At 45.1% G+C, this 12,285-nt stretch overlaps 1 protein-coding gene across 13 annotated transcripts in view; it reads left to right on the forward strand.

Moving 5' to 3' along the window:
* The window catches only part of PYROXD2 (pyridine nucleotide-disulphide oxidoreductase domain 2), a 32,035-nt gene extending 20,387 nt beyond the window's left edge, over window positions 1-11,648 (forward strand). For 4 of the 13 annotated variants that reach the window (XM_079137848.1, XM_079137853.1, XM_079137842.1 and 1 more), the window contains 4 exons: window positions 7,915-8,069; window positions 8,773-8,879; window positions 10,534-10,654; window positions 11,338-11,648. In XM_079137848.1, coding sequence (XP_078993974.1) covers window positions 7,915-8,069; window positions 8,773-8,879; window positions 10,534-10,654; window positions 11,338-11,414 — 460 coding nt within the window. In that variant the 3' untranslated portion in view covers window positions 11,415-11,648. The other 9 variants (XM_079137849.1, XM_079137847.1, XM_079137851.1 and 6 more) reach the window with 9 other exon arrangements.
* The last annotated feature ends 637 nt before the right edge of the window (window positions 11,649-12,285 follow it).

Genomic DNA, 12,285 nt, shown 5'->3' on the forward strand with positions numbered 1-12,285 from the left:
GAGATAAGTGCTAGGGAGAACACGAAGGCGGGGAGGGGAGGTTTACTGTGTAGATCAGGGAAGACCTGTGACTTTGGAGCAGAGACCTGAAAGAAGTGAGAATACAGGTCTCATGAGTATCTGGAGAAGAGCATTCACACAGAGGGGAGGTCAGGGGCAAAGGCCCTGGGGCAGGAGTATACTGCTGTGTTAGAGACAGATCCAAGGCCAGATGACTGGAGAAAGAACCTGGGAGGGAAGGGTCTGAGAACCACAGCAACTCCATCCTGTTGGGTCTTGTCAGAGCTCCTGGCTTTCATTCCAGGAAAGTTTGTGCTGACCTGGCTTATGACCTCCACCCTGGCCACTCTATGGAGAAATGGGGGATGGGGGGTGTCTATTGCAATTGGTTACTGATACAGAATCCAAGGGAGAGAGGACAGTGACTTGGACCAGGGTGGGAACAAAGGAAGTGTCAAGAAGTAGCCAGATTCTGGGCATCTTTTGAAGGTTAAATGATAAAATTTACAATTGGAAAGTGATGATTGCATTTATTGAAAAGGGGGAGAGGCTTTGGGGGAGGAGGTTTGAGGGGAGATCCGGTTTGAGGTTTGGACAAGTGACACTGGAGATGCTGGTGGACATCCAAGTTCAGAGAGGAAGTTGCAGCTGAGGGATGCAGGAGGAAGGGTATTTCCCATGGCCCTGAAGGATGCTCATACAGTCGGTATTCATGGGCAGCTGGTTCCCGGACTCCCCTTCCCCACCCGCGGGTGCTGAAACCTCCAGAGGCTCAAGTCCCTACGTGCAATGGTATAATATTTGGGTATAACCTGCACACATTCTCCTGCATACTTTAAATCACCTCTAGATGTTTTATAATACATAATATGGTGGAAATGCTCTACTAATAGTCATAATGCTGTATTGCATGTGTTTGGTACAGACACAATTCTTTTTTTTTTTAGTTTATTTTTATTGTAAACAAATGGGATACATATTGTTACTGTTTGTACATGGAGTAACAGCATACCATTTGCATAATCATACATTCACATAGGGTAATGAGGTTTGATTCATTCTGTTATTTTTTCCTTCCTCCCCACCCCTCCCACCCCTCTTTTACCTCTATACAGTCCCTCCTTCCTCCATTCTTGCCCCCCTCCCACCCCCCATTATGTGTCATCATCCGCTTATCAGTGAGATCATTCGTCTTTTGGATTTTTGAGATTGGCTTATCTCACTTAGCATGATATTCTCCAATTTCATCCATTTGCCTGCAAATGCCACAATTTTATTATTCTTTATAGCTGAGTAATATTCCTTTGTATATATATATATCACAGTTTCTTTATCCATTCACCAAATGAAGGACATCTAGGTTGGTTCCACAGTCTGGCTATTGTGAATTGAGCAGCTATGAACGTTGATGTGGCTGTATCTCTGTAGTATGCTGATTTTAAGTCCTTTGGGTATAGGCCAAGGAGTGGGATAGCTTGGTCAAATGGTGGTTCCATTCCAAGCTTTCTGAGGAATCTCCACACTGCTTTCCAGAGTGGCTGCACTAATTTGCAGTCCCACCAGCAATGTATGAGTGTACCTTTCTCCCCACATCCTCTCCAACACCTATTGTTGCTTGTATTCTTGATAATTGCCATTCTAATTGGGGTGAGATGAAATCTTAGGGTAGTTTTGATTTGCATTTCTCTTATTACTAAAGATGTTGAACATTTTTTCATATGTTTGTTGATTGCTTGTAGATCTTCTGTGAAGCGTCTGTTCATATCCTTAGCCCATTTGTTGATTGGGTTATTTGTATTCTGCGTGTAGAGTTTTTTGAGTTCTTTATATATTCTGGAAGTTAGTGCTCTATCTGAAGTATGAGTGGCAAAGATTTTCTCCCACTCTGTAGGCTCTCTCTTCGCATTGCTGATAGTTTCCTTTGCTGAAAGTTATTTAGTTTGAATCTATCCCAGTTATTGATTCTTGCTTTTATTTCTTGTGCTATGGGAGTCCTGTTAAGGAAGTCTAATCCTAAGCCAACAAATTGAAGATCTGGACCTACTTTTTCTTCTATAATTTGCAGGGTCTCTGGTCTGATTCCGAGGTCCTTGATCCATTGTGAGTTGATTTTTGTGCAGGGTGAGAGATAGGGGTTTAGTTTCATTCTGTTGCATATGGATTTCCAGTTTTCCCAGAACCATTTGTTGAAGAGGCTATCTTTTCTCCATTACATATTTTTGGCCCCTTTGTCTAGTATTAGAAAATTGTATTTATTTGGGTTTGTGTCCGTGTCCTCTATTCTGTACCATTGATCTACCTGTCTATTTTGGTGCCAATACCAAGCACCAATTTCTTGGTAGTATAGTTGAAGTTCTGGTATTGTGATACCCCCTGTTTCACTCTTCCTGCTAAGGACTGCTTTAGCTATTCTGGGTTTCTTATTCTTCCAGATGAATTTCATGATTGCTTGCTCTATTTCTGTAAGGTACATCATTGGGATTTTAATTGGAATTGCACTGAATCTGTATAACACTTTTGGTAGTACGGCCATTTTGGCAATATTAATTCTACCTATCCAAGAACTTGGGAGATATTTCCATCTTCTAAGGTCTTCCTCAATTTCTTTCTTCAATGTTTTGTAGTTTTCATTGTAGAGATCTCTTACCTCTTTGGTTAGATTGATTCCCAAGTATTTTATTTTATTTTTTTTTTTTGAGGCTGTTGCAAATGGAGTTGTTTTCCTCATTTCCCTTTCAGCTATTTCGTCGCTTGCGTATAAAAATGCTTTAGATTTATGCGTGTTGATTTTATAACCTGCTACTTTGCTGAATTCATTGATGAGGTCTAGAAGTTTTCTGGAGGAGGTTTTTGGATCCTCTAAATATAGAATCATGCCATCAGCGAATAGTGACAGCTTACGTTCCTCTTTTCCTATTCGTATCCCTTTAATTTCTTTAGTCTGCCTAATTGCTCTGGCTAGAGTTTCAAGGACAATGTTGAATAGAAGTGGGGAAAGAGGACATACCTGTCTTGTTCCCGTTTCTAAAGGGAATGGTTTCAGTTTTTCTCCATTAAGAATGATGTTGGCCATGGGCTTAGCATAAATAGCCTTTACAATGTTCAGGTATGTTCCTACTATCTCTATTTTTTCTAGTGTTTTGAGCATGAAGGGGTGTTGTATTTTGTGGAACGCTTTTTCTGCGTCAAATGAAATAACCATATGATTCTTATCCTTAAGTCTATTGCTATGATGGATTACGTTTATTGATTTACGAATGTTGAACCATCCTTGCATTCCAGGGATGAACCCCACTTGATTGTGGTGCACAATTTTCTTAGTATGTTTTTGGATACGGTTTGCCAATATTTTGTTAAGGATCTTTGCATCTATATTCATCAAGGATATTGGTCGAAAATTTTCTTTCCTTGATGTGTCTTTTCCTGGTTTGGGTATGAGGGTGATATTAGCTTCATAAAATGAGTTTGGTAGGGTACCCTCCTTTTCTATTTCCTAGAATACTTTGACAAGTATTGGAATACGTTCTTCTGTGAAGGTCTTGTAGAACTCAGCTGAGAATCCATCTGGTCCTGGGCTTTTCTTGCATGATAGATTTTTAATGGCTTCTTCTGTTTCATTGCTTGATATTGATCTGTTTAAATTGTGGATGTCCTCCTGGTTCAGTTTGGGAGGAGCATATGTCTCTAGAAATTTGTCAATGTCTTCAGTAGTTTCTATTTTGTTGGAATACAGATTTTCAAAGTAGCTTCTCATTATGTTCTGTAGCTCAGTGTTGTCTGTTCTGATATTTCCTTTTTCATCACGAATTTTAGTAATTTGGGTTTTCTCTCTCCTTCTCTTTGTTAGTGTGGCTAAGGGTTTGTCTATTTTGTTTACTTTTTCAAAGAACCAACTTTTTGTTTTGTCAATTTCTTAAATTATTTCTTTTGTTTCAATTTCATTGATTTCATCTCTGATTTTAATTATTTCCTGTCTTCTACTACTTTTGCTGTTATTCTGTTCTTCTTTTTCTAGGGCTTTGAGCTGTAATGTTAGGTCATTTAGCTGTTGACTTTTCATTCTTTTCTGGAATGCGCTCCATGCAATGAATTTTCCTCTTAGTACCGCTTTCATAGTGTCCCAGAGATTTTGATATGTTGTATCGTCGTTCTCATTGACCTCTAAGAATATTTTTATCTCCTCCCTGATGTTTTTTGTTATCCATGTTTCATTCAATAGCATATTATTTAGTCTCCATGTGTTGGAGTAATTTCTGTTTTTTTATTTTGTCATTGATTTCTATTCTCAGTCCATTATAATCTGATAGAACACACGGCAGTATCTCTATTTTTTTTTTTTTTTTTTTTTTTTGCATTTCCTAGGGGCTGCTTTGTGGCATAACATATGGTCTATTTTTGAGAAGTTTCCATGTGCTGCTGAGAAGAAAGTGAATCTGCTCTTTGATGGATGGAATATTCTATATATGTCTATTAAGTCTAGGTTATTGATTGTGTTATTGAGTTCTATGGTTTCTTTGGTTGGTTTTTGTTTGGAAGATCTATCTAGTGGTGACAGTGGTGCATTAAAATCACCCAGAATTATTGTGTTGTGGTCTGTGTGATTCCTGAAATTGAGAAGGATTTGTTTGATCTACAGGGATGCACCATTGTTTGGGGCATAAATATTTAGTATTGTTATGTCTTCCTGATTTATGGTTCCTTTAAGCAGTATGAAATGTCCTTCTTTATCCCTTCTGACTAACTTTGGCTTGAAGTCCGCTTTATCTGATATAAGGATGGAAACCCCCGCTTTTTTACTGAGTCCATGTGCGTGGTAGGTTTTTTCCTATCCTTTCACCTTTAGTCTATGGATGTCTTTTTCTATGAGATGAGTCTCTTGCAGGCAGCATATTGTTGGGTCTTTCTTTTTAATCCATTCTGCCAGTCTATGTCTTTTGATTGATGAGTTTAGGCCATTAATGTTCAGGGTTATTATTGAGATATGATTTGTATTCCCAGTCATTTGGCTTATTTTTGGTTTTTAAGTTGGCTTGGTTTCTCCTTTGAGTGGTTTTTCTCTAAGGTAGTTCCTCCCTTTGCTGACCTACATTGTTGTTTTTCATTTCCAACTCATGGAATATTTTGTTGAGAACATTCTGTAGCACAGGCTTTCTATTTATAAATTCTTTTACCTTTGTTTATCATGGAAGGGTATTATTTCATCTTCAAATCTGAAGGTTAGTTTTGCTGGGTATAGGATTCTTGGTTGACAACCATGTTCTTTCAGAGCTTGAAATACGTTGTTCCAGGCCCTTCTATCTTTTAGAGTCTGGGTTGAGAAGTCGGCTGCTATCCGTATTGGTCTCCCTCTATATGTAATCTGATGCTTTTCTCTCGCAGCCTTCAAAATCCTATCTTTATTTTGAATGTTAGGCGTTTTCATTATAATGTGCCTTGGTGTGGATCTGTTGTGATTTTGTGCATTTGGTGTTCTGTAAGCCTCTTGTATTTGATTTTCCATTTCATTCTTCAGGTTTGAGAAATTTTCTGATATTATTTCATTGAATAGGTTGTTCAGTCCTTTGGTTTGTATCTCTGTGCCTTCCTCAATCCCGATAATTCTTAAATTTGGTCTTTTCATGATATCCCATAGCTCTTGGAGATTCTGTTCATGATTTCTTACCATCTTCTCTGTTTTGGCAACTTTATTTTCAAGATTAAATATTTTATCTTCATTGTCTGAGGTTCTGTCTTCCAAGTGGTCTAGTGTTTTGGTGATGCTTTCCATTGAGTTTTTTATTTGGTTTATTGTTTCCTTCATTTCAAGGATTTCCGTTTGGTTTTTTTTTTGAGAATCTCTATCTCTTTGTTGAAATGATCTTTTGCTTCCTGCAGGTGCTCTTTCAGCTTATTGGTATTATCATTCATTGCCTGCATTTGCTCTCTTATCTCATCCTTTGCTTCGCGAATCATCTTAATCATGTATAGTCTGAAGTTCTTTTCTGACATTTCTTCTAACATACTGTCATTGGATTCTATTAATATAGAATCCAGATATGTTTGGATCATTTTCTTCCCTTGTTTTTTCATGTTGTTCATGTATCTTCCCCTCTAGCGCTGCAGATCTGGGGTATTGCTGATTTCCCCCTATAGGCTTATAGTGGCCCTATAGGTTTCCAAAACCCTTTCTTTAATGGGAGATTAATATTAGCAGTGCCCAATTCAGACACTATGCAATCCTAGACCAAATAGCCCCTATGAGGACAATAACAAAATTGTCATAATAAACAGAATGAGTTCAAATATTATCTTCAGTAAAACAAACATTTGCAATAAGGTCTGCAGTTTCAAATGGAGGACAAAGAGGATGTAGAGGGATGTAGAATGTGGCTGTTAATGGGATAAGAAAAGAATATACAGAAGTTCTAGATAATAGAAAGGGTGAGAGTGTAATCAAAAGAAATTGGATGTTAGCATGCAAAAAAGGGTGAAAGAGACTGTGAGGGAACAGGTAAACAAAAGGAAAAGAGAGCAAGAAAAGTAAAGAAATAAAAACTTAATTTTTTTCAATAAGGAGAAAGAAGAAAATCTATAGTATAACAGTCATATAGTAATGAAACCTCCCAGTATTCAGTAGCCTGATGCATGAGAGGTACCTGACAATGAATTTCAAGTCTCTAGCAGGCATCTCAGGATGGGATTTGCCCCACCTAAAGAATGGAGCTCCGGCTTCCAGGATTATCCAAGATGGCCCCTCTGGCTTCAAAACGTGTTGGCAAATGGGGAGCTGCAGCTCAGGATGTGGACATGGTCAGCAGGAGTTCCTGGAGGCGGGATGCAGTTGGTCAGGCAGGGGTCCTGGAGGTCAGGTGTGATTGGTGTGGTTGTGGGATCTAGGAGGCCGGGTGCAATCAGTCGGTCTGGGGTCCCGGTGATAGGACGCAGTCAATTGATCTGGGGGTCCTGGTGGCAGGGAGCAGTCAGTTGATGTAAGGGCCCCTGAGACAGGGAGTGATCGGTTGGGCTGAGGGATCCTGGAGAGGGGGCTCAGTCAGCCCGGCCAGAGTTCCTAGGGGGCCTGGCTGTTGTCTCAAAATGGCAGCAACCACATGTAATCAAACCTGCAGGTACTGTAACAGTGAACTTCCAGGCAACAGCAGGCAGCTGGTGCTCCACTGGTGGTCAGCGATCAGTTTGCTGACTCTTGTCGGATGATCGGGAGGTGAACCTCGTGCATTGGGTGAGGGATAGGAGTAAGGCAGGCGATGGACAGGCAAGAGGCAGGCAAATGGCCAGACGCAATTCTTATTTGTTGTTAGTGTTTTCAATCCAAGTTTGGTGAGTCTACTGAACCCTCAGATCTGGAGGGCTGACTGTATTTGGAGATCAGAGGGGAAATGTGCTCCGGGTAGAAAAATGTGCTGGTTGCAGGCAGAGGTGCCGGGCTGGACCTTCCCAGTTCACGTTGGGTGCCGGAGCTGCTCAGGCAAAGGTCCTGAGGCAGGTGGGGTATGCCTGGTTGAAATTGGATCACCTGAGCAGCTGCTCTCTGGGACCTGGTCCCTTCTTGTGTTCTCATTGTCTGTCCAGACCCTGGGGACATTGAGTTGGGGGGCCCTGGTTAGACTACAAGGTGTGTGGGGAAGGAAGGAGATGACAGGCCACACATCAGAGAAGGCTGGGCCAGACCAGCAACGCTGAGCCTGAGGCCTGGCAGGGTCTGGGGCTGGGCTGGGCTGGAGGTGCTCCTCAGGGGTGGTTGGTACTGCCCTGGTGGTTGCTGAGCCCCTTCAGGTGAATAATCCCTCTGGCCGTAGAGTGACAATGGGCCCAGCGTTGGTGTCATCTTGGGGTCTTCATTCTGTCCCAGATCACCTCAGAGTGGCCCCCAGCCCTTCTCCTCAGCCCTGACCCTCCTCTCCCTGTGCATCGCAGGCCCATGATAGAGCTGTGCATCCCTTCCTCACTGGACCCCACCCTGGCTCCCCCTGGCTGCCATGTCATCTCCCTCTTCACGCAGTACACCCCCTACACGCTGGCTGGAGGCAAGGTCTGGGATGAGCAGGAGAGAAATGCCTACGCAGACAAAGGTAAAGAGGGCCACACCGTCCAATCTCCAGGGGACTGCTGGTCATGTTACCTGAGTGGACCCCTGTGCTCCCGACTGCCTAATTCAGGATGAACACCCACAGGTGCTGTCCCAAGAGGAGAGAGGGCTGCCCAAGGGAGCCTTGTGTCAGCCTGCTGAACATCTGCTGGGTCGGGCGCTGGGCTGAGGAAGCCAAAGCTCCTGCCTCGAGTGCTGGCAGTCTAGTGGGGGTCCACTAAGAAACCGATGGCTCAGGCCGACATATTTTATTGAACAAAGTGAGGAAGCCCTGAGCCAGAAAGGAAGGCTTTCCAAGGAAGGGACTTTTGAACTGGGCTTTAAAGGATAAATAGGAGTTAGCCGGAGAGCAAAGGGCTTTCCAAGCAAAAGAAACAGCTTGGAAAAAAGAGGTGGAAAGAGCTTTGGGTATTCAAGAGGAGTCAGCAGCGTAGCCTCTGGAGTTGGGGTAAGGAGTTGGGAAAGAGGGGGCCCGGGCTGGCCTTTGTGATGAATTATTTATTTGCCTGTGGACTGTTTCCTTTTTTGCTTTGCTTTTTATTTATTAGGGTATAATTTGCATAAGATAAAATGAACCCTTTAAGCATATAATTTAATGGATTTGGGTAAATTTTCCAAGTTGTACTCCCCAGTGGCCCCTCCTCTTCTTCCTACCACCATCTCTTTCCCCTGCCGATGGATACCAGTGTTGGATTGCATTGAGGCCTACGCCCCTGGCTTCAAGGGCTCTGTGGTGGGCAGAGACATCCTCACACCCCCGGACCTGGAGGAAATCTTTGGACTTCCTGGAGGGGTGAGTCTAAGTCTGGGTCTCTCATATTCCTCTCCCTGTTCCCCACTTTGTGACTGTGTCCTCTTGGCTTTACTTGGCCTTCTTCATAAGGGAGGATAGTGGCAGAGACCATGATACGGGGGAGAGAGAAGTGATCAGACCTAGGGGATGGGGGAGAGATGGGGATGTGGAGGCACAGGTGCCACCTGAGAAGGTCACCAAGGTTATGACCCTTCTGCCTCCTTATCCACATGAGCCTCTCCCATCTGACTTTCTTCAGAAGGAGCTCTCTCCTTAAAGAAGCACATCCTTGCACTTCCCTTCAATTTATCAAATGCTGGAGGCCAGAGGCAGGGAGCCCAATTAGGAGGCCAGCTCCAACATGGCAGCCACCAGCCTCAGGTGGCTATTGAGCGTGGAAAGGTGGTGAGGCCAAAGTGAGATCTGCTGCAGGTGTGTGATGCAAAGCCAGCATGGAAACCATGTGTCTGTCTCACTAGTGACTTAGGTTGATTGCAAGATGAAATGGTAATATTTGGGATTAGGCTGAATAAAATGTACCATTGTTATTATTTAGAGGGTCTCTGAGGATTGAACCCAGGGCTCCCACATGCTGGGCAAGAGCTCTACCACTGTGCTACACCCCACCTCCTTCTCCTTTGTTTTAGGATGGAGTCTTGCTAAGTTGCTGAGGCTGGCCTTGAACTTGATCCTGCTGCCTCAGCCAGGATAACAGGTGTATGCCACAGTACTCAGATCAATAAAATATATTATTGACATTATTATTATTGACCAGTTTGCTTTTACCTTTTAAATGGGGCTACTAATAAATCTAAAATTGCCCAAGTGGCCCTCGTCACATTTTTCTTGGGTAGTACTGTCCAGATGCAGAGTGGAGAAGGCCAGGCTGCAGGAAAGAAGGGAAAGGGAGAAGAGCATGGCACAGGGCAGTAGGGCTCTGTGGCCTTGGTGACAGTGCCCTTGAGGAGGTGCATGTGGAGAGTGGAGGTGACGCAAAGGGTCCAGCCTGGTGGCCGAGGAGAGGAGCAGACTTGGGGAAGAGCGTGGCTCAGCTTGGGCTGTGGCGAGGGGCAGCTGGAGCAGCATCCCTGGCAGGTGTTGGTGTCCTTGTCCGGGACTGACACACATCTAACCTTGCCCCATCCACTTCCAGCCAGGACTGGTCTGACCCAGGCAGGTGGAGCAGAACCTCACTGGGGTCCCATTGCCACTTGTCTGCCTTTGACAGTGATCCTGATGGAACCCTGACCCCAGGAGTCCAGGGTGGCTTAGTTAAAGAAACGAGGTCCAGTAGAAGTGGCCAGCAGCCAGAAAAGTCAAATGCTCTTATTTTTTCAGACCTACTGAGGGAGATTCATGAATCTATGGAGAATCCCTTACAATCCCCCATTTTCTTTCCTGTTTAGTTTCCTCGTCCTCTGAAGATTCCCACCCACCCCTGCCTTCTTATTTCCTGACAAGTGCCTCTGGAAAACCTCAGCCCCAGCTCTAGGACATATACTTTTTCTCTTTCATCCTCATCCCTTTCTGCCCTTTAAGAACCCAGAAAAGGAAGGAGAAGGACTTTCCTTGCAGAACAGGGGAAGGAAAAACCCCAGGCAGGGCAACAGGAGGGCAGCCTCCGACGTTAATGGCTGCAGCCCTGCATCCACAGAACATCTTCCACTGCGCCATGTCCCTGGACCAGCTCTATTTCGCCCGCCCGGTGCCCCTGCACTCCAGCTACCGCTGCCCTCTCCAAGGCCTGTATCTGTGCGGAAGTGGGGCCCACCCTGGTGAGTGACCCGTGATCCCGCTTCCCTGTGTGGGCTGTGAGGGCTTGTGGGCGCTCAGAGTCCTGCGGATAGAGGGAGAGGCTGCAGAGCGAGGGCAGGAGGGGATGGGGACCTCCCACCCCAACAGGCCCTGTGTTCAAATTCTCGGCGCAGAGTAAGCACACAGGGTGCCTCTGCCTGGCCAGCCACAGCCCTCAGTCCACCTCCCACCACCCTCTCCTCGGGTTTGGAATACGTCCCACTAGTGGCATCTCACCCAATTCCACTTTTGTGTTGTGGGAGACCCATGTCCCTAAATTCCCCACCCATATATGAGACCAGAAAAGATGACCCAAGTTCCTCAGCTTTATAATCCTTTCCTGTGCCGCTTCAGGCTAACTGGTCTGGCTGAGGCTGCTGCTTCCTACTGACACCTCTCCGAGTTCTGCGGCCTCGGCCTCTTAGAAAGGGCTCTACTTGCACATCCTCCCCCTCCAGACCTCAATCTTGTATTTTTGTTTCACCTGCTAAGTGTCTCACCAGGCAGCGTAGCACGCAGACTACAGCGCAGGCTGTGGGAGGTGCGCATGGACTGTGGCTGGAAGCCTGGAGGGAGCCCAGAGTCCCGTCAGGCAGTTGTCCCAGGCTTTGTAAGCCCTGCCTCCTCCCTCCCTGGTGGGTTCTTGGTAAAGTTTTTGTTCCAGGAGGAGGTGTCATGGGAGCTGCTGGACGAAACGCAGCCCATGTGGTCATAAGGGACCTCAAGAGCGAGGGACGCTGAACCAACTCTGGCCCAGGGAGAAAATTCAGCCCTGAGCTTCAACGTCAGTCCTGGGCTCAGCTGCCCCAGAAGCTCTGCTCCGGTGGATACTGCTTGAGGCAGCCAATTTCACAAGGCTCAAGTCATTATTCTAGAAGTGTACATGTTACACAGAGCACATGTCATCAACCTGTGCCCCATGCCTCCATGAATGAACTGATTTTTTTTTTTTTATTAAAAACAATGTGTTCTACAGAGAGTTGGCTTGCGCTTTGTTTCTTTGTATTAGCAGCACTCTATCATAATAGGTGGGATGAATTATCTGAGATACGCCGTGTTCTCATGTCAGTTCACATCAGAAGAGTGGGATCCAAGCATCCTCTTCTGATTGGCTGGGGTCCCCACTGCCAGCTGACTGGAGGACTGCCTTGCAGAGGCCCAGCCAACTGCGGCCACATCCCTACCACTACAAGAACGGACCAACATTGCCAAGGACCCACTAAGTCACCCACAGGGCGGGGGCCTGAACTATGCTTGGCATGTCAAGCCATCAAATCCTCCAGTCAGGAAAATGGCAATCAAGGGTGACTTTGAAGTGGATTCAGCTGAGGCCACAGGGAGCCCACCACTCCCAATTCCAAAGCACCCAGCCTTCTGCTTCCCATGACTTAAGCCTGTGCATCACTAAAGTCTTTCAACATAAACCTACGTTATTCCAAAGTGAGTTGGTGGTCACTCTTGATCAGAAAGATTCATACAAATGTCCCCTGGGAATGCACCTCTCCCAACCAGCCTCTCCAATGTCAGCACACAAGGCCACCATCCAGAGCACCCCCATCTGTAGAGGAGACAGAAGCTTCCCTGAGCATCTCCTCCCTTCTTTCCCCAAATT

This window comes from Sciurus vulgaris (genome assembly GCF_902686455.1).
Source record: "Sciurus vulgaris genome assembly, chromosome: 4".
NCBI classification, from domain to species: Eukaryota; Metazoa; Chordata; class Mammalia; order Rodentia; family Sciuridae; genus Sciurus; species Sciurus vulgaris.